Consider the following 24632-nt stretch of genomic DNA (forward strand, 5'->3'; position numbering starts at 1 on the left):
GTCTTATTTTTTCTATTTAACATGTCCTGTCTCTCCCAGTGCATCACAAGCTTTCAAGTACTGTCTACAACACAAATAACAAAGCTGCCATCTAAAGGCTAATCAGCCAACCACTATAGAATAAATATCAGTTGGGGAACAATGCATCTTCATTGTTCCTGCGAGCCAAATAAATATCTATTATTAATAAAATGTAAAAATTCTGTATGGTATGAACAAACTCTTTCTGACACTCCTGTATGCATACCATGTTCTAGCCAAAAAAATTGCTAGGTCAGAAAAAATTTAGCAAAACTGGGGAGGAAAACACCTTCGAGGCAGTGGTGAAAAAATGCTGGATGATGCCCCTTATGGCAGAACACTTAATTAAAATCATAATAATCATTATGTTTGGTGTAAATGCACATTGACGATTTTTCCACAGTCCTGTTGCTTTCTGCTATGAATGGATATTATTAGTGTTGGGCGAATTTATTCGGCAGGCATGGATTTGCGGCGATTTTCCACATTTCACCCCTGCAAATGTTTTTTCATGAAACTGCGGCAAAAATTCACTGGCGAAAAATTCGTTGCAACAACAAAATTGGCGTGCCCATACAAATTGTCACGTGTCAAAATTATTTGGATGCCAATTGACTTTAACATTTGGACAAAATAGTTGCGTGTATAAAAATTTTTTCAAAATTGTCACATGTCGAAAATATCTTGATGCCCATTGACTTCAATGCGTTTCGCAATTTTTTCGGCGAAACAGGACACATTCGCCCATCACTAGATATGATCAACAAAATATTATAAAATCTATTTTTGTACATACTGTACATATAGGTTTATTTATATTTTCAGCCGGCAGTCATGGCAGCCTTCTTTTGGCTCAATCATGGTTCTGGCTAAATGTTCACATCGATTCTTTCTTACTAACAGAATTAAAAGTTGCAATCCAATGGTGCCATTAGTTCAAAAGACAAGCTGTGCAGAGAAAAGTGAAGTGTTTCTAACAGGTACAAACCATATTTTGCTCAGCTATCAAGAAAGGGTTATATAGTGTGTTTTACTAGACTCTAGAGTCAACTTTACTACCCAGCTATGGGTTTATATCATCAATGTTAAGGCTCCCTAACCATATAGATAAACACAGAGGTAAAAGTCAACAGACAATGGTGCACATCTTTTCATAGGCACCAAGCTACATAAAAAAACTATTCACAGACAACATGGAGGTGTTACCAAGAAAATCCAGTAAGCAGCATCCAGTCCTGCCTAAAAAGTCATGCCTAAAACTGACCTATCTGTATTGCTGAAGAGGATAATAATCAGGCTTAGAGCAATTTCCAACTAGGATGAAAAGCCGCCTGTTGAGACTCTATCTTTGACAGTATTTTTGAACATTTTGCAAGAGATTTTACAAATAACACAACACAACAGCACAAATATCTAAGCCTGTGTAGAAAAAAAATTGAATCTATTATATTTTTTAATTGGATTTTGTATCAGGACTGTCCACATGGAGGTCAATGTGCCACTTGTGGCCCCCAACACTTTTTATGGTCCCCCAGCCTTCCCTTGGACTCCACAGAAATTGTTTTACAACATTTTTTCAATGTGATCTGACATTGTAGTGTACAGTTTGTAAAATACTAACCCTTTACTGTAATGTATCAGATTGCTTAGTAGACTAGTAACTAGTTCTGGGTGTTTGTGACTGCAGTGAGGGAGGCCCTACTAAATTTCTTTAAAAGAGACAGCTCCTGAGTGCAGTGTTGCTGTAAAAAGCTGCGTAGCAGAAAGATTACAGAAGGAGAGCAAAAACAAAGCTGACATATGCCAGTAAAAGCTGTCAGACTTCAAATGAATTCAACCCCCTTTGGATTTACTGTTCTGTGTTATTAGCAGGCCTGCTCTGCAGGTGTAATTTGTTTCAATAATCTAACATAGATACTAAAGAACATAGGAGAAATATTGTTGAGTACTCTGGAAGTGTATTGATAAGGAGATACATTTCTCTGTTGTTGCTTAGCTTAAATAAGTTACATTTCATATAAACTGTACCTAACTTGCTTATTGTTGTGGCTTGTGTGCATAAACTTTATCCACAGAGAATCTCATTGACCACCATCTCCCAAACTGCTATGGTCCCCTAGATTGTATACACTAAAAGGAGAACAAAACCCCTTTTAATAAAATCCCCTACCCCCCCTTCCCTGCATAGACCCCCATCCCTGCTCCCCCCAGCCTAGGTGTTACCCTGGGTAAATGCCCCTAACTCTTTACTTACCCCTCGTTGCAGATTCAGGACATCAGATTTCACGGGCGCCATCTTCTTCTCTTCAGTAATCTTCTGGAAGAGAGTGGTGTATCTTCGCATGCATAGTTGGCGCAATCTTCCGGTCCCAAGCAACTGTGCATGTGCCGAAAGCCACGGAAAAAGCGCCGGAAGATGACCCAAAGATTACCGAAGAGAAGAAGATGACACCTGTTAACCTGAATCTGCAACAAGGGGTAAGTAAAGAGTTAGGGGCATTTACCCAGGGTAACAACTAGGCTGGGGGGGCAGGGAGGGGGGTCTGTTTAGGGTAGGGGGTTTTAATAAAAAGGGTTTGGTTCTCCTTTAAGCAGCTTTAAGTTAATCTTGGTGTCATTCCAAAAGTTATTGATGAAAAAAATTACAATAAAGAGGACAAAAATCAAAATATGCACATCTTATTTCATTGATGAAAAACAGCAAAAAGGACTAGATCCAGTTCTGAACTGTACACTTATTCTGTGAACAACCTTAGAATTTGAGTGATTTATGTCCATGTACAATAGTTTGCTACATTTCAACCTGTACAAACCACGTACGCTAGGGATGTTTGACTTTTTAAAAATAGCCCACAGTCAAGTTTTAATCCCAGTAGACATTTATAATTTGGTGCTGCCAAATACCTCTCATCGCTGTGGCTGTAGCATTCTGGAAGGGCCAGACTGCAACCGAAAAGCATAATGTGTTGATAGCAGCTGAGACGATTGAGATAGCTGAAGAACTTGAGGAACATTTCCATCTCTATGCTCTTAACAAAGGAATACACTGATTTGGGAACAGTGTAATTGTACGGCAGATTTTGGCATTGGTTGTGCGTAATGTTTATACAGGCACCTAGAAAAAAACAAATTAGAAACATTTAGTTAAAAAACAAACTATATTATAAAAGGTTTTTCCTTTAAAAAATGCAAACTGGTATGCATAGTGTAGGGTATGGCTTTCTTAGAGCTCCCTAATTCTGCAGAACATGGATAATGTATTTTCTTTCTCCAATAAAGATTATGGATCGACAAGCACCACTGGCCCCCCCCCCCACCAAACTTCTCTGACCTCTCTTTCTACTACATTTCTCTTAGATTCTTAAATAATAGATATCCAACGCTGCCTCAATAGCTCCTACAGTGGAACCCTGATTCCTAATTCCAGGGTTCCCACAGTGAGTAGCATCAATTGGTGCACCACAAGAATCACATTGTAATGTCATCATAATAGCCAGCACCAGAAGTGATGCAATCTTTATTTGCATTCAATTAATTATCACATGCCTGTGTCGTTGCATTTGTTTTGACCTACCAGGCACAGTTTCCCACATGGTCACAATTACACTGGACTTATGGAAAAACTACATAATGAGTAATGCAGATGATAGCTTGCATATAAATATAAATATAATCTTTGCCATACCTTCTTTAATTGCAAGCCCGTGCTTTGCTGGACCAGATGTCTTCACTGATGAAGAGTTATATTCCTCAATCAAGTCCCCAGAAGTGACATTTGTAGTCCTTTTTTCTAGTAGGGTTTCATCTTGTTCCCTTTCTTTGGTCAGTAAGGAATCATTATTATCATCATCACTGTCTTGTAGTAGTGTGCTTTGAGTAAAAGGGATGAGTGGCTGTTCTTTAACTCCACTGAAGTTCATATAGCTTTGGTCAAACTGAGTTGCAGGAATATTCCTTAATGTAGGCTGCATATCCAAGTCTTTGTGTAATGTTCCATCTGAAGTATTGTCCCCCATGCCAACAATAGGAATGTGCAGAGATCCTTCTCCAACGTTATGTGTTAATATGTCACTTTTATTAAAGTAGAAACAGTTTTTGTCTATTACACCTACAAAGAGAGTTTTATTTAAAAATTTAAGATTATTTAATTTCATGGTTTCACATTAGCCTTTAGGAGAAAATTTGGGTTAAAGTTAGTTTTATGTAACATGTAGACCCCCAACATTGTAAGAGCATTTTCATTTGGTTATTTACATCTAGAAGATCTACCTGTAGAACATATACCTGTAGCATGTAATACATGAGCTATAAAACATTATTATTAAATGTATGTTTGCAACTGCAAGGAGTCTGGAGATGCTGGTGCTGGAGGGAAAATATGATGTGATTGGTGTGGCCGAAACATGGCTGAATGAGTCGCATGACTGGGCAGTAAATATCAGTGGTTATACTTTCGGAGGGACAGAGGCAATAGAAAAGGAGGAGGGGTATGTCTGTTTGTTAGGCAGGATTTAAAAGCTTATATAAAGGAGGAGGTTATGTTAGAAAATGAGGGGGCAGAAGTCTTGTGGGTGGAGTTCTTCACCAATTGTAAAGAGTCCAGCAAATTAATTGTAGGCGTATGCTATAGACTCCCTAATGTAAGTGAGGAGGAGGAGGCGAAGCTCCTCATGCAAATAGAAAAGGGGCTAGTTTGGGTAAAGTAATGATAATGGGGGATTTTAATTAACCAGATATTGACTGGAGCAACAGTACTGCCAGATCAGTTCATGGGAACAAATGTTGCATGACAATTTTATGGCACAGGTTGAGCCTATTAGAAAAAATGCTATTCTGGATTTAGTGATCTCAAATGACCCAGAACTTATAGCAAATGTGCAAGTCATTGAACCCCTGGGTAATAGTGACCATAATGTTATATCTTTTAATGTCTGGTGCAAAAAACAAATATGTACTGGGGCAACAAAAACCATGAATTTTGCAAAAGCTAATTTTAGTGCCTTGAGGGCTGCCCTACAGAGCATTGATTGGGGCATTACGTTTTCAGCTAAAAACACAGAACAGAAATGGTTGTCATTTAAAATGATATTAAATCATTACTGTTCTCAATTTATTCCCATAAGGACTAAACGTAGAAGCTCTAAGAATCATCCTGTGTGGCTTAATACAGAAGTAAAGAAGTTAATGGGAAAGAAGAGAAAGGCATTTAAAAACTACAAATCTGTTGGGACAGAAGCTGCATTTTGTAAATCAGCAATCCGGAAGGCAAAGAAAGGAAATGAAGAGTTAATTGCGGTGGAGGTGAAAACTAACCCTAAAAAGTTTTTTAAATATATTAATAGTAAAAAGATGCAGGTTGAGAGTGTTGCTCCATTAAATAATGGTACCAGTATGGTTGTAACAAATACAGAAAAGGCAAATGTGTTAAATCAGTTCTTCAGTGTATACAATAGAGGAGTCTGAGTTCCCTGGCTCACTTTTTAGCTGCACTAATGGCTCAGCTCAATCTAGTCAGTGGATGACTCAGGATATGATTCATAAAGCTTTAATAAAAATTAATGTAAACAAGGCTCCAGGGCCTGATGGCATACACCCCCGGGTTCTAAGAGAGCTTAGTTCAGTTTTAGACCAGCCCCTAATTCTGATTTTCTCAGATTCACTTTCATCTGGTATGGTGCCTATGGATTGGAGAAAAGCTGATGTTATTCCAATATTTAAAAAGGGATTACGATCTCAGCCTGGCAATTATAGGCTAGTAAACTTGACATCTGTGGTGGGCAAATTATTTGAAGGCTTGTTAAGGGATCACATTCAAAATGTTGTCCTAGTGAATGGCATTATGAGCAGCAATCAGCATGGCTTTATGAAGGATAGGTCATGTCAGACGAATTTGATTGCTTTTTATGATGAGGTAAGTAAGATGCTGGACAGTGGGGGGGGCAGTAAATGTGATCTATTTGGATTTTGCCAAAGCGTTTGATACAGTGCCCCACAAACGACTGCTTTCTAAACTAAGGTTTGTTGGGCTTAATGAAGTCGTTTGCACGTGGATAGGAAACTGGCTACAGGATCAGGTACAGAGGGTGGTTGTTAATGGCAAATTTTCTATTGGAGTAAGGTTCTTAGTGGGGTCCCCCAGGGCTCGGTATTGGGTCCAATTTTATTTAACTTGTTCATTAATGACTTAGGGGAGGGTGTTGTAAGTAATGTATCAGTGTTTGCAGATGACACAAAATTATCCAGCCCAATTAATTCCATCCAGGATTCGGCATCCTTGCAACAGGATCTTGACAAACTGGCAATCTGGGCAGCTAAGTGGCAAATGAGATTCAATGTTGATAAATGTAAAGTCATGCACCTGGGATGTAAGAATATCCAAGACATGTATACCCTTAATGGGACTGCACTAGGCAAATCCATTATGGAAAAGGACCTTGGAGTCCTTGTAGATGATAAGCTTGGCTGTAGCAAGCAATGCAGCATCAAGGGCAAATAAGGTCTTGAGCTGTATTAAAAGGGGCATAGAGTCATGGGAGGAGGGGGTCATTCTTCCACTGTATAGAGCACTTGTAAGGCCCCATCTAGAATATGCCGTTCAGTTTTGGTCTCCATCACTCAAACAGGACATTATTGAATTTGAGAGGGTACCGAGAAGGGCAACTAAGCTGGTGAAAGGTATGGAAAATCTTAGCTATGAGGAAAGACTGACCAAATTGGCAATGTTCACGCTGGAGAAGAGGCGCTTAAGGGGTGATGTGATAACTATGTATAAATATATAAGGGGATCATATAATAATCTCGCTAATGCTTTATTTACCAGTAGGTCTTTCCAGCTGACACAAGGTCACCCATTCCGATTAGAAGAAAAGAGGTTCCGCCTAAATATTCGGAAGGGGATTGTTACAGTGAGAGCTGTGAAGATGTGGAATTCTCTCCCTGAATCAGTTGTACAGGCTGATACATTAGATAGCTTTAAGAAGGGATTTGATGGCTTTTTAGCAAGTGAGGTAATACAGGGTTATGGGAGATATGCTCATTGTACAAGTTGATCCAGGGACTAGTCCGATTGCCATTTTGGAGTCAGGGAGGAATTTTTTCCCCCTCTGAGGCAAATTGGTGAGGCTCAGATGGGTTTTTTTTGCCTTGAATCAACTGGCAGTTAGGCAGATTTAAAAAAAAAAAAATTTCCAAATCTCTACTTTCATTACCAATGGGGTTGTACAAAAAGATTGTGGATCATAGAAACTGCAGGATTTATAGCTGGTGCTGTTTGTCCGCTTGCACGAGTGGTGTCCTTGCATCAGGATCAGCCAATGCAGAAGCTTTATAAACCCCAGATAGTATTTTCAATGGCAACACTGTCTTCATTATTTATTATTGTTTTCTGGTAAATAGATTCAAAGACATAACTAGACCTCACAACACTCGTCCTCACTAAAATATATATTTCCAAACTACAAGAACGTTGAATCTATGGATTATAGGATAAGCTTACCGCTTTCCGTGGTGTGTCAAGGGTGCTCATGCCCCAGACCTATGATTAAGTGTCCTTGGGTGACACGAAACGCCTAAGGCTGTCTGCCAATGTGTGCCCAATGTGCCATAACCGTAAATGTGCACTCTCTTTCAGAATGCCATCGTTAGTTATTAGTATCAGTTTCTCTAAATTGCATCCTAATACTGTGCATGTAAAATTTCATCCAAATGCACCCTTAGGCCATTATCATTGAATAAGTAGTGCCATCAGTGGGCAACAAAACTTCTCTTGCTTCCATAATGCAAAGAAAGCTGTATAGTATTTATATGTATTTTTATAAAATAATAGAATAGCTTTTCATTAAAGCATTCATGCCTATTTGACTGCTAACTGCATGTAATTTTATTGCAATATTTTCCGAGCTATGGCTATATTGAAATCCACTGAATGGTATTAAAAAACGATTTCACTTCCTTAGATTCCTTCCCCTCCACAAAGGATACACAGCAGAATACTGTGAGCTACACTGCATCTATTAATTAACCTAATGATTTTCATGCATAGGTCAAACCTTTTACTGATGATGAATTCAGCTCTATGGCATTACATTGCTCATTCTTCTGTATAAGGCAAAAGTCTAGCTGTCAGATATGTGTTCTGGATGTTGAAGGAATGTGGCTGGCAGAGGAATCCCATGTTATGATATCAGTGCATAAAAACAGTTAATAAAGTGAAAGGTCATTTTTGCCAAATAAATCAAATGACTTTCTCTGGGGAGGTCAGTAATGAGCTGGCCAAGGGCAAAGCTGTTTACATGATATAATTTGATTTCTTTAAACAGATGAGTACATAAATAGGGGCACTGGGACACATAGTAGGATTTGTACCAAGAGAAAGAACACAGAGTTATCATAAACAGAATAAGTTGTTTTTGTTGTTTTTTTTTTTTTTATAAACAGAGGAATGCAAAGTTCAATGCTGGGTCCATACCCTTTTTTTTAGTTTTTCACTATTAGTATTGTGGTTTTTATAGACATTAGTAAAAGTCTATATTATTCACCTTATACATTTTCATCATATACTGTATTCAAAAACCCCAATACAAGATATTCTCAACTTTTGGGATACAAATCGTTGTTTGACTGTATGTTTCAGAATAATATTTCTAGTAATAGTTTTTAGTACTTTTAGTTTTAGTACTTTTTGTATGCATGTGTATTGGTATCTTCTGTGTCAATCAGATCAAAGTTGGTCTGTCCACCAGTTCTGCTGATGTCTCCCAGACCTTAAAAAGGTTTGACAGCCTCAGTAATGACAGGGAGTACATTGTGTTCCTTCACATGCTTCCCCTCATGTCCCCTGTATCTGATCAGTTGAGTTTGGCTACCTACAAAATGTTTTATAGTCATTTTGCTGTGTGCAACATTAAGGGGCAAGAATCAAATTTGTTGTGTGAGGGGTTTTCTATATTGGATAAACTTGAATTTTTGAATGTTTGTGTGTTTAAGGAAAAATCCGAACGTCAAAAACAACAAACGACAAACGACAGGGAAAAAAACTCTAATGGTCGAGTTCATGTCCTGAAAAAAACTCAAATCAATCGAATTTATGTCCTGAAAACGGAATTGATCGAGTTTTTAGATAGAAAACAAATATTTACAATTGAATTTCAAATTTGTTTTGCCTATTAACTCACAGACATTCGAGTTTTCAAAAATAAAACTCAAATGTGTGATTTTGGGTGCAAAGAAATTGGAATTGTGGAAAAAAAATCACATTTGATTTTTGATAAATTTTTTTGAACTCCCATAACTTTGAAATTCGAATAAAAAAGACCAACCGAAATTTAGTAAAAAAAGAAGAAGTTTTTTTTCTGTGGGTGAATATGCAGTATTTGATCGTTCTAATCGAACTAAGATTGTATTCAATTGAATTTGATTAAAAGTATTATAAAAAAAAAACACCAATTGACTCCAAATGGGTTCTAGGATTTCCCCCATGGGCTAAAACAGCAATTCGGCAGGTTTTAGATGGTGAATGGTCAAAGTTTTAAAGAGACAGTTCATGATAATTTTTTTCAAATTTGAATCGAATTTGGACTATTCCCTAATCGAAGTACACAAAAACAGCTCAACATTTGAATTTTTTTACTTCAAATTTTCACTTCGGCCCTTTCCTGCTTTGGCCCGAGTAGTCTTCCCCATCCCCACAATACAAGAACCAGAATAATTGCTCGCAAGAATCCAGGGAGAGTGGTACATTATTTAATAATAAACGTTCTTCTTGTGCTTTCTAAGTTGAATGTATTATTAGCTACTACTGGTTTTCCTCAAACTGGAATGTGACAGCGCCCAGAAGCAAATATTTAAGGCATTTCATCTTCAACAGTTGGTGCTAATGATGATATGATGTGACCCAGAAGTTTGAACCCAAATTGTATTTCTATTTTTAATTTCCATTACTAAGAATAAATATAACAAGCAACTATGCCAACTAGTGCAAAGAGGAGAAAGGCTTGAGTTGTGCAAGGCAGCAGGAGAGCTCTCTACTCTCTCCATGTCATATCTATGGTGAATGTGAAAACAAACATATCTCCATGTGTATTTAACTTGCACAATCTCCAGCTTCAAGTGGAAATATAATGTAAACCTAGCTATGGTTTCCATTCTAGTTTCCTAAAGGGAATGTTACATTTATCTTACATATATTTTGCCTTAATGTCAGGTTTCTCAATATTAAGTTAATAATAACACTTGAATACTTTATTTTTTAAAATATATGATATCATGAGGTATGAATGAATGGAAGTTATTTATTAATGTGGTCTATATTTGCTCCAGTCTGTTAAACTATAACAAACTGCGATTGTTCCTACTGTAGATTGCTAGACAAGGGCAGATTTGCTAACGTTACAATAATGTAATATAATTCCTTGCATTTTCTTAAAATTCTGCGGGGAAATGGCCCTAATGTAGTGGACAGACTTGATTAGATACTTTCTCTGACCCCCAACCACTCCACACACACAATTGCTTATTTACAGGTGCAATTGCTGGAGAACTAACAGGGGGGAAAACTGCACATCTTATGGCTCATACATGGCACACTTGCATAAATGTAGATACCTCATCTGGAAAAATAAAGCTACTCTTGAAACAACATCTCCAAAAAGGCTATAGCAGTATAGAGTCTGTAATTAGCCCAATATTTGATGACATTTCCCCAAACAGCAGATGAGCGTTGGCTACCACTGCATTGTTGTGCTACACCTGGGGTTAATAAAGCAAATCCATTGTTTTATTACAACATGACATTTATGAATAACTTCCTGCTTTGAAAAACTGCCATGAAACATGAGTTTTAAATTCTCAATAAACACATCTTTTCTTTGAGACGTTGTCTTGGTAAAATTTACTGAGAAACCATAGTCAGAAAACATATGGTTTTTTTTTTCCAAAAAAAAAAAAAAAAAGGTGGGGATAAATTTATTATTATTATTATTATTTTCCATTGCATACTTTATATTTACTTCCAGTGGCATGCATGTGTCTTGTAAAAATACATTCCCTTAAACCCCCTGATATGACAACCCACTGGTAGGGAATCATCTCCAGATTGGACAGGGCAACCTGCAGGCTATTATTACAAGGAAATGTGAGGATGGTTCAAGAACAGGATGCTAGACTTTACTTTATTACCTTTACATATGTAAACCCCTCCCCTGTGAAAAAGGCTTGCAAATGGATAAGCAGAATTTGAAATACACCGATTTCCATCTGTAACAAGTCATTAAACAGTGGGGAGACAGGAAGATGCCAAAGTCTAGAAAAATGCCATTGGGCAGAAGCAAAGAACCACTGAGCTCCACTAATCTTGTTTTTCCAAAAAAAAAATATTTGAACTTTATCCTTATTTTGTGTTCGGGGTGTCCATCTCATATGTCTAGCAATCTGCATGCTCAGTGTGCCTCCATAACAATAATCTTCAGCCTAAGGCTCTCCAGATGTGGTTTAGCTACAATTCTCAGTATCTCAAAAACCAGGTGGACAGTTTTGAGCCCCAGTAAGGCTGCACAGGAGTTGTAGTGCACAAAACACAAGAGATACAACTATCAAGTTGCATGTTTAAGGGATCCTTTCATCAGAAAACATGTTTTTTTCAAAACGCATCAGTTAATAGCGCTGCTCAAGCAGAATTCTGCACTGAAATCCATTTCTCAAAAGAGCAAAAAGATTTTTTTATATTCAAGTTTGAAATCTGACATGGGGCTAGACATTTTGTCAATTTCCCAGCTGCCCCTGGTCATGTGACTTGTGCCTGCACTTTAGGAGAGAAATGCTTTCTGGCAGGCTGCTGTTTTTCCTTCTCAATGTAACTGAATGTGTCTCAGTGGGACATGGGTTTTTACTATTGAGTGTTGTTCTTAGATCTACCAGGCAGCTGTTATCTTGAGTTAGGGAGCTGCTTTCTGGTTACCTTCCCATTGTTCTTTTGTTTGGCTGCTGGGGGGGGGAGGGAGGGGGGTGATATCACTCCAATTTGCAGTACAGCAGAAAAGAGTGATTGAAGTTTATCAGAGCACAAGTCACATGACTTGGGGCAGCTGGGAAATTGACAAAATGTCTAGCCCCATGTCAGATTTCAAAAATTGAATATAAAAAAATCTGTTTGCTCTTTTGAGAAATGGATTTCAGTGCAGAATTCTGCTGGAGCAGCACTATTAACTGAATCACTTTGAATTTTTTTTTTCCCATGACAGTATCCCTTTAAGCAAAGTATAGCATACAAAATCTTTTTGCTAACATTCTAAGCCCTACATTTCTTCACTTGTCTCCTGTATGTTCATGGCTGTCTCCTCTGCTCCTCACAGAGAACAATAATACCAAAAAATTAAAGCGTTTTAAAGGAATGACAATATAATGTAGTGTTGCCCTGCACTGGTAAAACTGGTATGTTTGCTATAGAAACACAATAGTTTATATAAACAAGCTGCTGTGTAAATAACAGATAAGTTCTGAAGAATCACATTGCCTATTACAGAATTAACAATACTTATTATCAAACACCTTCTCAGCACTTGCCATACAAAGATGTCATCTAACTCCATGTCATGAGGGTGATAATCTAGATACAGTCCTGGATTTGTTTTAACTTAATTTGCCTTCACGCTATATGATAACATAAAGTAAGTTCTCAAAATACCCAGAATGGATTATACTCAGGTAATTATGGTGTCAGTTGACATCTCTGGGCATGTGGCACATGAACTATTTTTATGCTTGTTTATACTTTTTGTGTTGTTGCTATCAAGCCATCAGCCTAACCCAAACCTGCACAACCTGCACAACTCCCAAGTGATCCATGGGTTTGCCCTTAGGCCCATTCAAAAGAGCAGTTTTAATTCCCCACCACCAACACGACCCAAGTACTGCAGATGGTTGTTTATTATGAACCAAAGTCCATATATAACGAGCAGTATACAATAACAGAACAATCCCCATCTTCATGGTCACTTGAAATATTTTTGCTATGCAGAGATCGCCCGCAGATCCCTAATTAGTGTTATCAAATATTTTTCAAGAACCAATATAATCTGCAACATCGCACAGTAGAAGGGTATACAGAACATACAGAACAGATACACTGGAATTTCATTATTCCTTTGAGGCATAACAATGACCTAATTTTGTACAAAATTGCATGCCGTATATTATTTCATTACATCTGTTATTATCAGACAAAAATCATTTTTGGGTCTCTCTTTCATACATGCTAAATAAATTAAAACCACAAACTGATTGTTTTGGCTTGTTGCATCTTATAATCCTAAATGAGTTCACCTGATTTACTGCCGTTCAGGGTCTTTGCTTGCTATTACACTAAAGGGGTTATTTTTTATTATTTTTTATTTTTATTATTTTTTATAAAATCACAAATTTTTCGGAATTTATTAAACCCTGAGGATGGAAAAGCTCGAATCTGAAAATCCGGCATCTCAGACCTGTCAAGGTTGTATATAAGTCAATGGGAGAAGTCCCAGTGATTTTTTGATATGCGATGGGTTTCGTGCAATACCCCAAAGTTTCCGGGGTTTTCGGGCAAAAATCCGAAAAAATTGTGAAAATCAGATGAAAAATCCCCCCCAAAAATTGTGAAAATCGGATTTATTCCCGCAAAGTAAATTTTTGGGAAAATGTAATAATAAATAAGTGCAAAAAACCCCGAGTGGATTTGATAGGAGTTTGTATCAGAAAATATTGAGATAAATTCGGACCCTATGGGGGTTATTTACTAAACTCCAAATGCAAAAATCACGAAAAAAATTAGTGATTTTTTTTTATAACATCTGACTTTTAAAAAGTCACGAATTTTTCAGAATTTTTTAAACCCCCATGATGGAAAAGTCTGAATCTGACAAGTCCTGCATCTCAGACCTGTAGAGGTTGCATATAAGTCAATAGGAGAAGTCCCAATTATTTTTTGATGTGCACTGGGTTTCGTGCAATACCCCGAAGTTTTCGGAGTTTTCAGATGAAAATCGGATGAAAAATCCGAAAAAATTGTGAAAATCGGATTTTTTCCCGCATTACATTATTTATTACATTTGTTTATTATTACAAATGTAATAATAGAAAAGTGCAAAAAACTTGAGCGGATTTGATCGTTTGTAGCAGAAAATATTGAGATAAATTAGGTCTTTGATAAATAACCCCCTAAACCTTAGAATATATTTTTACTATGTGTGTAAAGCAGTGCATAAAGCTAACACTCAGCATGTACAGCTCTAAGGAATGTCAAACCCTGTCTTCTGTTCTATTCTGCCCCTCTGTTGGGGTTCATTTCTATCTTACCCCACCCTGAACCATGTATCCTATGAGAATTATACATCACACTGACATTTATGGGGTGCTGCTTATCACAAATACATTCTGTTTACAAAACAATAGCTGTACTTGAGACAAATGGCATTAAATAGCGTGCCTTCGACATTTCTTTAATTACAGTAGCCTAAAAAATCACCCAATGCACAATTGCTTTGCATAATAATGTTACCATATATTTCAATACCTTCTGACATTCCATTTCATAGCAGAAAATATTTGTACAGGTATGGAACCTTTTATCCAGAATGCTCTGGACCTGAGGCTTTTTGGATAACGGATCTTTCTGTAATTTCCATACCTTAAGGGGCCGATTCACTAGCTTCGAGTGAAGGATTCGAAGTAAAAAAAACTTCGAATTTTTGTGGTCCTCGACTATCGAATTGGCGTAAATTCGCCTGAGTAGAATGATTCGAATAGATTGAGCGCAAAAACGCTGCGACTATTCGCCATTCGATAGTCGAAGTACTGGATCGAGCGCAAAAACGCTGCGACTATTCGCCCATTCGATAGTCGTAGTACTGTCTCTTTTAAAAATACTTCGACTGCCTACTTCGCCACCTAAAACCTACCGAATTGCTTTAAAAGCCTATGGGAAAGTCCCATAGGCTTGTTTTCCAAGTTTTTGATAGAATAAAAAGGCATTCGATCGAATGAAAATCCTTCGATCGAATATTCGATCGAGCGCCTATTCGCCTGGCGAATAGTCGCCAATTCGACTATTCGCCAGCGCGTAAATTCGCCCGAATTGCCTATTCGATTCTATTCCCCAGTCGAATTTCAAGGGATTTAACCCCTCGAAATTCGACCCTTGATGAATTTGCCCCTAAGTCTACTAGAAAATAATGTAAACATTAAAAAAACCCAATAGGCTGGTTCTGCTTCCATATATCTTAGTTTGGATAATGTACAAGCTACTGTTTTATTATAACAGAGAAAAAGGCAATCATTTTTAAAAATTTGGATTATATAGAGTCTATGGGAGATGGCATTTCCGTAATTCGGAGCTTTCTGAATAACGGTTTTCTGGATAACGGATCCCATACCTGTATCTTTAAAAAAGTTTGCTATAAATTCTAAAGGACAAAGAATCACAACTATAGCAATGACATTTCTGTCTCACTACTAAATTTACCAGCTGGAAAGCCATTGAAAAATCTCAGCTGTCATCTGAGGCCATTGAAAACTTACTTTGGACAAACAAAATCACATCCCTTTATATACAAATCCAGTCGCTGTTTTTTCAGTAATCCTATTTGATCGATATTCTGGGCCTCTTTCCCTTGATCCCCTCTAATCCGAAATGTATATATTCCCTTTTGGCAAAGAAATCTCCCAGTTTAACTGGTGGAAAGAAAGGGCTTCAGACTGATCTATCACTTTCTTTAACATAAATAAATGAAATTCATTAGCTGGGACAACAGGCAACAGATCTCTGAAACTAAAAGCATATTAAATAATAAACTTAAGTGAGTGACAGTGACTTCTTATTTACGGGGGCTAAATTTGCATCAGTGAAGGTTTCTCAGTATGTTGTTCTCCCGAGTAGTACATACAACACCAATTACCATAATGACATATCTCAGTAAATGAGAATCTGATCTTCATTACAATAGTGAAGACACAGTAGGAAGAAGCTATTTTAAAATCTGCTAAATATTCAATAAATATTAGCACTCCAGAAATATCATACAAAGTTTTAGGCAGTATATGGTGCCTACCAGGAAAGTTGACCCAAATTGCTTTGGGGGGCTCCCCCTTCAAAGGAGTATGGGCCATATATAGTGGGAACTCCAGAGACTCTAGGGCTGAGTATATCAAATAAACCATTCAGTATTAGGGGTGAACCCAAAAAGGGATCTGGCAGGAGCCTTTCACAACAAGAGAAATAGTCTGGTCAATCACAGTGCTAACAGCTTTTTTGTCAAAAGGTGAAGCCAAGTTCAGATTAGATTCAACATTGGTAAGTGATAGGATAGCATTATAACTGAAGGCCTTTTGTAAAATGAATAACATACAATTTCCCATATATATTGACAGATGCCTATACCCTCTTCTGAAAATGGACGGATGCTGATTGCCTTTCTGGTCATTGACTGGGGGAATCATGGCAACTGATCTTCTCCCAACCTTTGCTTTGTCCTTGTCTGACTTTTCATTTTTATAATCACTTATTCTGGCCAATAGAGTTATAGGTTTGAGTCTGAAATGATCTCAGTGCTTTGTAGATTGTTCAACATAGAAACGTAAGATTGCTCTGCATGGTAGGAAACAAAATGTAACAAAGGCAACATAACCCTCTAAAACTCTCTCAAAGGCAAAACAGTTAAGTGAACTTTAAGACAGTAACAAGAACGAAGACAAAATACTTGCAATCTAGATCTTTCTGAACTGAGGGCCAGGTGTCTGTTTAGAGAAGCACAGTGATCAACTATGAGAAAGGCCTTGTAAATTTATTGAAAGAATACATAACAAAAAAGGAGCCCTGAATAAAGGTAAACAACAAGGCAGCAAATGGTTTTTTTTAGTATTAATTAGCATGTACCAATAAATAAGGAAAATCTCAAATGTCTGTACAGGTATGGGACCTGTTATCCAGAAGGCTTGGGTTTTCCCGGATAGGGTTTCTTTCCATAATTTGGATCTCCATACTTTATATCTGCTAACAATAAGTTAACATTAATTAACCCAAAAGGACTGTTTTGCCACTAATAAGGATCAATTTTTTCTTAGTTCATATCAAGTATAGGGTCATGTTTTATTATTATAGAGAAAAAGGAAATACTTTTTTAAAATGTGGATTATTTGATTATAATGGAGCCTATGGGACATGGCCTTTCCTTAATTCAGAGCTTTCTGGATAACAGGTTTCCGGATAATGGATCCTTTAATTAAAAGGAAGTTTTTTTTATACAAGTCATTACTATATAACCTTCGGCACTGTCCTCCCCAATGTATTTCACGGTTTATTATGAATATGTTTATAATCATTTTAATTGTACCAAAAATACAGAGCTCAGCAGTTCCCCCACTGGGGGCATGCAGTGTCATTCAACATTTTGATATAGTTATCTGATTCACTTTTTAAGTTGACAGCAACGCAATGTCAAAGTAGAACGTCCATGATATTCATTATGCACAGATATTATTTCAGATGTTCTGCTCTGTAACCTCCCACGGGGTGACCTTCATTGGTGCTACTCAGTTTTATTAACTCTCTTAGCCATAACTCACAGTAAAACCATGGGTTGGAGATTCCAGAGATAGCTGACTAGTGATGCTCAACATTCAGTATCGCCAAGGCAGACCTCCTCAGCCTGAATACCTGTGTCTTTCCAAAATGATTTAGAACAGGGTGTAGGACTTAATTAATCAGTCATGACCCAATACTTAAAGGGATACTGTCATGGGAAAAAAATTTTTTCAAAATGAATCAGTTAATAGTGCTGCTCCAGCAGAATTCTGCACTGAAATCCATTTCTCAAAAGAGAAAACAGATTTTTTTATGTTCAGATTTGAAATCTGGCATGTGGCTAGACATATTGTCAATTTCCCAGCTGCCCCAAGTCATGTGACTTGTGCTCTGATAAACTTCAATTACTCTTTAGGGCTGTACTGCAAGTTGGAGTGATATCACCCCCTCCCTTTTTTCCCCCAGCAGCCAAACAAAAGAACAATGGGAAGGTAACCAGATAGCAGCTCCCTAACACAAGATAACAGCTGCCTGGTAGATCTAAGAACAGCACTCAATAGTAAAAACCCATGTCCCACTGAGTCACATTCAGTTACATTGAGAAGGAAAAACAGCAGCCTGCCAGAAAGCATTTCTCTCCTAAAGTGCAGGCACAAGTCACATGACTGGGGCAGCTGGGAAATTGTCAAAGACACAGACTGACAGCAAATAGACGTACCACACTCCAGGGTCAGAACCGTGTAAACCAAAAAATAAATACAAGGAAAAAAGTAGAGACTGGCATGGCATGGCCAGTAGAGGCTGGCATGCTTAATAAGGTAGCAGGTGGATGTGATAGTGGTAGGGATGAGGGATGAAAAGTAATAAGATCAACTAAAATGGTGACCTGAGAAAAGTCATGGTATTGTAAGGGTGAAAATGAGGATTTAAGGAAAAATGAAAAAAAAAAAATATGACTTGTTTAAAGTTAATGGCACATAGGCCAAAAAGAGCCCACTTGGGCCTGCACTTGTGAAATATATTCTTTGCCAGACTATTGCCTCCATGCTTTGGAACAAGTGCTTGTCAGGTGAGTCTACTGCTAGCCCATGAGTCTACTGCTAGCCCGTGAGTTTTTTTGGGGGGTTCTTAATCATAACATGTTTGGGCTACATAAAAACACACTCTAATGGGCTTTTGCCCATAAAGGCTTGGTAAAGTTACACCTTCATTTTTAGTATTGCCTTCATATATTTCCAGTGGAAATGTAATATTTTATTTCCTTCTTGTTTTGTTTTCTCTGACTTCTATTAAGACTTTATAGTTTGAAACTTTAGCTCTGAGTGATATTCCTTTAATCTCTGACTCTATAGCGAGAACCATATATCCTCAAGTAGTCCCACTATAATGTTATTGTTTACTTACATGCAGCATGACCTGGTGACCAAGAGATCAAGATGGCATGACACTGTAGAGTAGCCAACCAAATCCCATCTGGTAGAATTTCATGCCACAACCCAATGCAAACCATCAGGTAGAATAACATGCTAAATCCGAGAATTTTTATACAGAGAAATAGCATAAAACTATGTCAGCAGCAGTATTCCAATTCATAGTTCCATGTACAGAAACTCATTTTTACTGGCAGATCCTGTATAGTAAAGCCCTGGAGCTATAAACACAGGGGCTGCAATTTTTGCATATTTTGTGAAATGTCAGGAGGTTCTTGTCTTTATGTTCTGATATTATATAGTAATAACTGAATGTAGATGAATAAATACACTGTTATATTGTGGTTTTGGTGCTGTAATACTGTATAAATGTCTGCATAGTATTTTTCATATTAAATGAATGTCAAATGTTTGATCCAGGGAATGTTGCTGATTGCCACTGGGGTCAGGAAGGAATTCTTTTCCCTCTTGAGGCATAATTGCCATTGGATTCAGGCTGGGTTTTTTGCCTTAATTTTGATTGCCCCTGAGAAAGATCATTCTGTGCTCGAAATGCATTGGGCTAATGATATTTGTTTTGGGACTATTTTTGTAAGCTTTTATTTTTATGTAATAAAACTTTTTGTTTCAGCCCGATTGTGCAATCCTTCTTTTGATTTTTTATTTGTCACAGCAACGGTAGGACCTTGCCAGAGTACTGCACTGGTAAATTTAGAAGACGGGGGGAAAGGAGGTTCTCTCCTGTGACTGCACGTGGATGGGTTGATTGGTACAGACGCTAAAAACATTTGTGCTAGGTGACAGCCTGCTTGGCTTTCCTATCATCAACACACTGCAGATTCAGGGCTGCCAGCAAGGCTTCTAAACTTCTCTTATGGTTGGAGATGCAACTCCTGCTGGTAACAGATTTGGTGTATAGAAACAAAAGAGGTACCGGCACTCGAGGCAATTCAAACAGGGGATAACCCCTTGTGTGTTTATTACGTCAGATTTGGGGGCCATCCTCTCTGTAGGTAGAAGCAGCCTAATACTCAGTGGTGGATGTAATGACATATCACTGATCTCAAGTCTGAGGAAAGGCAGAGCATAGTAGTGATCTCTTATGGAATTCTGAATATTGCCTTGGGGTGAGCCTGGCAAGGTCCTATTTATATGATAAAATGTGAATAAATGCCATTTTACCCCATTTCTTGCTCCTGCTGTTTTATTAAGGTATGTAACAACGGGGTTCATTGGGATGGCTGAATGTGAAGAGTCAATTGAGGAGTCTCCTTGTTAAGACTATACAATTTCAAATAAAACAAAATATTTCAAAAACAAATGCTGCCTCCAAGTGAAGAAGTATAAACTATTTACTCACCTACAAATGTAAGCAGAACCACTAGCAAGAGTGTAAGCGCACAAACACATGGAATGAGAATCAGCAGCAAAATCCGTACATATTTGGCAGATGCCAGCTTCTGAGAACAACCATCCCCCATATTATCTTCATCTGCTCCAAAGACCTGTAAAACAGAGGAAGAAAACAACTTACTGCTATCTAGTTCCAATAGTTCCAAGTCTTAACAGCTGCTATCTTATGCATAATTAGAGTTAAAAAAAATCTATATACTGCAATGACTAATAATTAAATGAAACATATATTATTAGGGGAGTCCAGTACAATATGAGAGAAGTGCTGGGCCATTTGTAAAGGTTCCCCTCTACCATCGTCAGGATAATGGATTACTGGGTCAGTGCTGTATGTAAATTTACAAATTATGTTTACTTAGACTGTATTGTTTCTAGAAGGATATTTAAATGGAAATATGCACCTATGTTCCCTTTGTATATGGGTCAATCACCCTGATCATGAATATTTATCATCTAAAGCCCAAGCACAAGAGTTAGCCCCTTAAGCTGGCCATAGACGCAAAGATCCGATCGTATGAATCGTGGATTCGTACGATTTTCGGACCATGTGTGGAGAGTCCCGACATTTTTCGTCCGTCGGAGATCGGTCGTTTGGTCGATCGGACAGGTTAGAAAATTTCTGTCGCCTGCCGATAATATCTCTGCGTGTATTGCCGATCGTACGATTTTCAGTGGGAGACTGTCACTAGTGTTGTCAGACATAAGTATCGTACGATTGCTGTCAGGGGCAGAACATTGGCTGATCTGTTCTTATTTGATCGGAATGGTAAAGACTTTGATCTGAATGGTTAGTGGAGGGTCGGGAGATGGGAAAGTCCGATCGTACGTTGATTCGTACGATCGGATCTTTGCGTCTATGGCCAGCTTGTACAAAACATGGCCAATTGCAACCTTTTTTTGCCACTATCCTATAATCAGATATACTGTAAAAACCCAGCATGTTGTTGTACAAACAGATTGAACTGCATGCATTTTCTAGACATGCCACTGCACTGCACTGCACTGATGACCATAGATGTACAAAACACATGAAAATTAAAAACAGCAGCTAAAATGGATGCACATGTTGTACTTATTAGCACTATTTATTGAAATGCAAATGCTCCTTGCACTTCCATATAATTGTGCCAAACAGCATTGTACAGTGTCTGTCCTGCCTCTTCTGCTAAATCACATTCAAGTGCAACTACTGATATTGGGAAAGGCTGGATCTGAATGTAGTAGTGACTCTCTGTCTGGTCACAGTTACAGGTAATGTTTAAAAGGAGAACTCAAGCTTAACTAAAGAAGTAGGCTAGAAATGTTGTACATTATGTTTTGGGCTTCTGTACCAGCCCAAGGCAACCACAGCCCTTTAGCAGTAAAGATCTGTGTCTCCAAAGATGCCCCAGTAGCTCCCCATCTTCTTTTCTGCTGATTCACTGCACATGCTCTGTGCTGTTGTCACTTACTGAGTTTAGGGACCCACTCACAATATACAGAACACATAGAATAGAAATGTCACAATATATAGCTGATTAGTAATTAATACAGATAATTACTACATGGCAGCACAGAAACCAGTGCAATTAGCATCAGAATTTAATATTCAGCCCTGTAGCATCAGCTTATATTACAGACAAATCTTATTTTCTGCTGGATAATTAGTGACGACCCCTAAGCTTAGCTTTTCAGAGCCCACTGCTCAGAGCCCACTGAGCATGTGAGTGTCACAGACACTTTCCAAGATGGTGACCCCCTGTGACAAGGTTGAAGTCCTGGATCATTGCTGCTGTAGAGAAACTTTAGGCTGGTGCAATAAGTTCAGCATATAAAATATATTTTTAGCTATATTCATGTTTAGTGTTTAGTTCTCCTTTAAAAGAAAGTTTTAGCAAATATACGGTACGGAGATCAAAATCAAGGAAAGACCCTTTATTTGGAAAAACCCAGATCCCGAGAGTTCTGAATAACTGATCCCATACCAGTACTTGTAGTTATGGGGAAAAAGTCTCATTGTGAGTAAAAACATGGAGAGTTGCATCTGTTGTTGCACTTTGCACACTGAACTTGGGGAAGTAAGGGGTCTTGGGTTCATACGTCCAATAAGGGCAGTCCACGTATCCCTTAACTTACGTTTTGAGAATACAATTACAGGCATAATTTTTTTTAAAGATCTAAACACTGTACAGTAAATACAGGACAGAAAGAACCCTTATTCACAAAACGCCATGTGCTAAGCATTCTAGATAATAGATCCCATACCTGTAAGGAGATTTGTAACCCTAATGGCAGTTTATGTATAATGCTGCAGGTGAAAGCAATAACACATGATGGATCACTTAATTAAGCACAGTTTACAAAGGCTTTATACAGTAACTACCCAGAGAAATGAAATGCTGCTGCTGTTTACGGCATCCCCCTGAGACATTCATCTCTTGCTTAAAATTAAAATCTTGCATGTCTAGACAACATAGGGAAAGAGCAAAATGATTAATCTTTTACAGCCTAGTGTCTGACACAAGTGGGTCAACTGAACAAGGAACAGATCAGCTTCTCTAATCAGACTGAGTATAGACAGCGACAGGATTCATTGCATGTCCCATTCCTGTATTACAGATATTTACACAATTTACAGAATGACTGGCTGAAGAATGGAAAGCAGCGCACTGGGAATACACAAGCTTTTAAAAAGACGGTATTATTAAATGATAACAGTTTTGTTTTTATCTGAAAACAAGGCAGACGTTAAAGTAAACAAGAGTATCAGAGGGCAAAATCATTCATTTTAATTCTGAAAAGGAAAATTTACTTTTTCTACCAACATATTTCATTAGACCACTAAGACTCATTTTCAAAATGTCTGTTTTACCCAAGTACCTCTATTTGTTTGAAACTTTACCGATTCAGGTATCCCCCAAAGTCTTTAGGGAGCTACAGGCTTTATTTCATAATTTTATCTGGGCCCAACGGGGTCACAGAGTGGCCAAATCGGTGATGATGACACATACGAAAATGGGAGGTTTGGGGGTCCCCAACCTTCAACGGTACTATGAGGCCGCACAGTTGAGGCAACTTCTAGCTTGGTCTCATCATCTACCATCCACCACTTGGGGTCACATTGAAAACTGTATGGTGAAAGACTATCACTTAAACGCACTCATCTGGGACCTTGCCTCCTTTAAACGGATTCCGCCATCCGCCCTCTCAGCAACGGGGTTTTCTTACTCTATTTGGCTGAAGACCAGGCTTAAATACAAAATGATTTCTGCTAAATCACAGGTGACAACCTTTTTAAATAACCCGGCATTTCCACCAGGCACTGAGTCATCATTCTGTGCAAGGTGGTCTAAGCTACAATTTTTTACGGTCAAGGACCTGCTCACTCCGCTCACACAAGTGATGTTGCCTTTTCAAGAGATCAGGGAGAAACAACCTCTAATGGACATAAAACTGTTTGAATACTTTCAAGTACGACATTTTCTAGCACCATATGTCACGTACCTCAAGTCAAATCCTCCCACGATGTTTGAGACTATAGCGATCCAGGGATTGCCGCAGAAAGGCCTCATTTCCAGGATTTATGGTATACTGACTACCCCTCCAGACTTGGATCATCCCAGGCATAAATATATGGATAAATGGGATCGAGACCTCCCACACCCAGTTCAGACCAGGGACTGGCCCTTGATATGGGACAACGCAAAACGTATGGTCACTTGTGTGAGACAGAAGGAACACATCTATAAGATTTTGACCTGTTGGTACTACACCCCCGACAGATTGCACAAATTGTTTCCACAACATTCACCCCTCTGTTGGAGGAATTGTGGAGCTCGGGGCACCATGCTCCACATTTTTTGGGATTGCCCAGTAATCCAACCACTGTGGACTGAAATCTCTCAACTTTTGGGCCGTATACTACATAGTCCAGTGCCGATGGATCCTATCATCTTGCTGCTAGGCAAACCTATACCACGGCTGCGTAAATGTGGTCAAGCCTTGGTTAACCAAATTCTGACTGCGACCCGCCTGGCCATATCTTCACACTGGAAGAACTCTATGCCACCGACTATATCTGAGATAGTTACTAGAATTAATGCAAACAGAGCCTTTGAAGCAGGTATTGCACTGCTATCTAACACTATGGATAGGTTCACTAATATTTGGGACATATGGGATTTGAGAGGTTTAGTTGCCAATGGGACGCAAGGAATCCACCCCCCATCTACCAGCTC

General features: G+C 38.3%; 1 protein-coding gene across 1 annotated transcript in view; it reads right to left on the reverse strand.

The window, feature by feature from the left end:
• corin.S (corin, serine peptidase S homeolog) overlaps positions 1-24632 on the reverse strand; it is an 89792-nt gene that overhangs the window by 46982 nt on the left and 18178 nt on the right. The window contains exons 2-4 of the mRNA XM_018243131.2: positions 20363-20507; positions 3707-4129; positions 2926-3136 (exon numbers count right to left, since the gene is read on the reverse strand). Coding sequence (XP_018098620.1) covers positions 2926-3136; positions 3707-4129; positions 20363-20507 — 779 coding nt within the window. The remainder of the gene's footprint in view (positions 1-2925; positions 3137-3706; positions 4130-20362; positions 20508-24632) is intronic.

The sequence above is a fragment of the Xenopus laevis genome, chromosome 1S (assembly GCF_017654675.1).
Source record: "Xenopus laevis strain J_2021 chromosome 1S, Xenopus_laevis_v10.1, whole genome shotgun sequence".
Lineage (NCBI taxonomy): Eukaryota > Metazoa > Chordata > Amphibia > Anura > Pipidae > Xenopus > Xenopus laevis.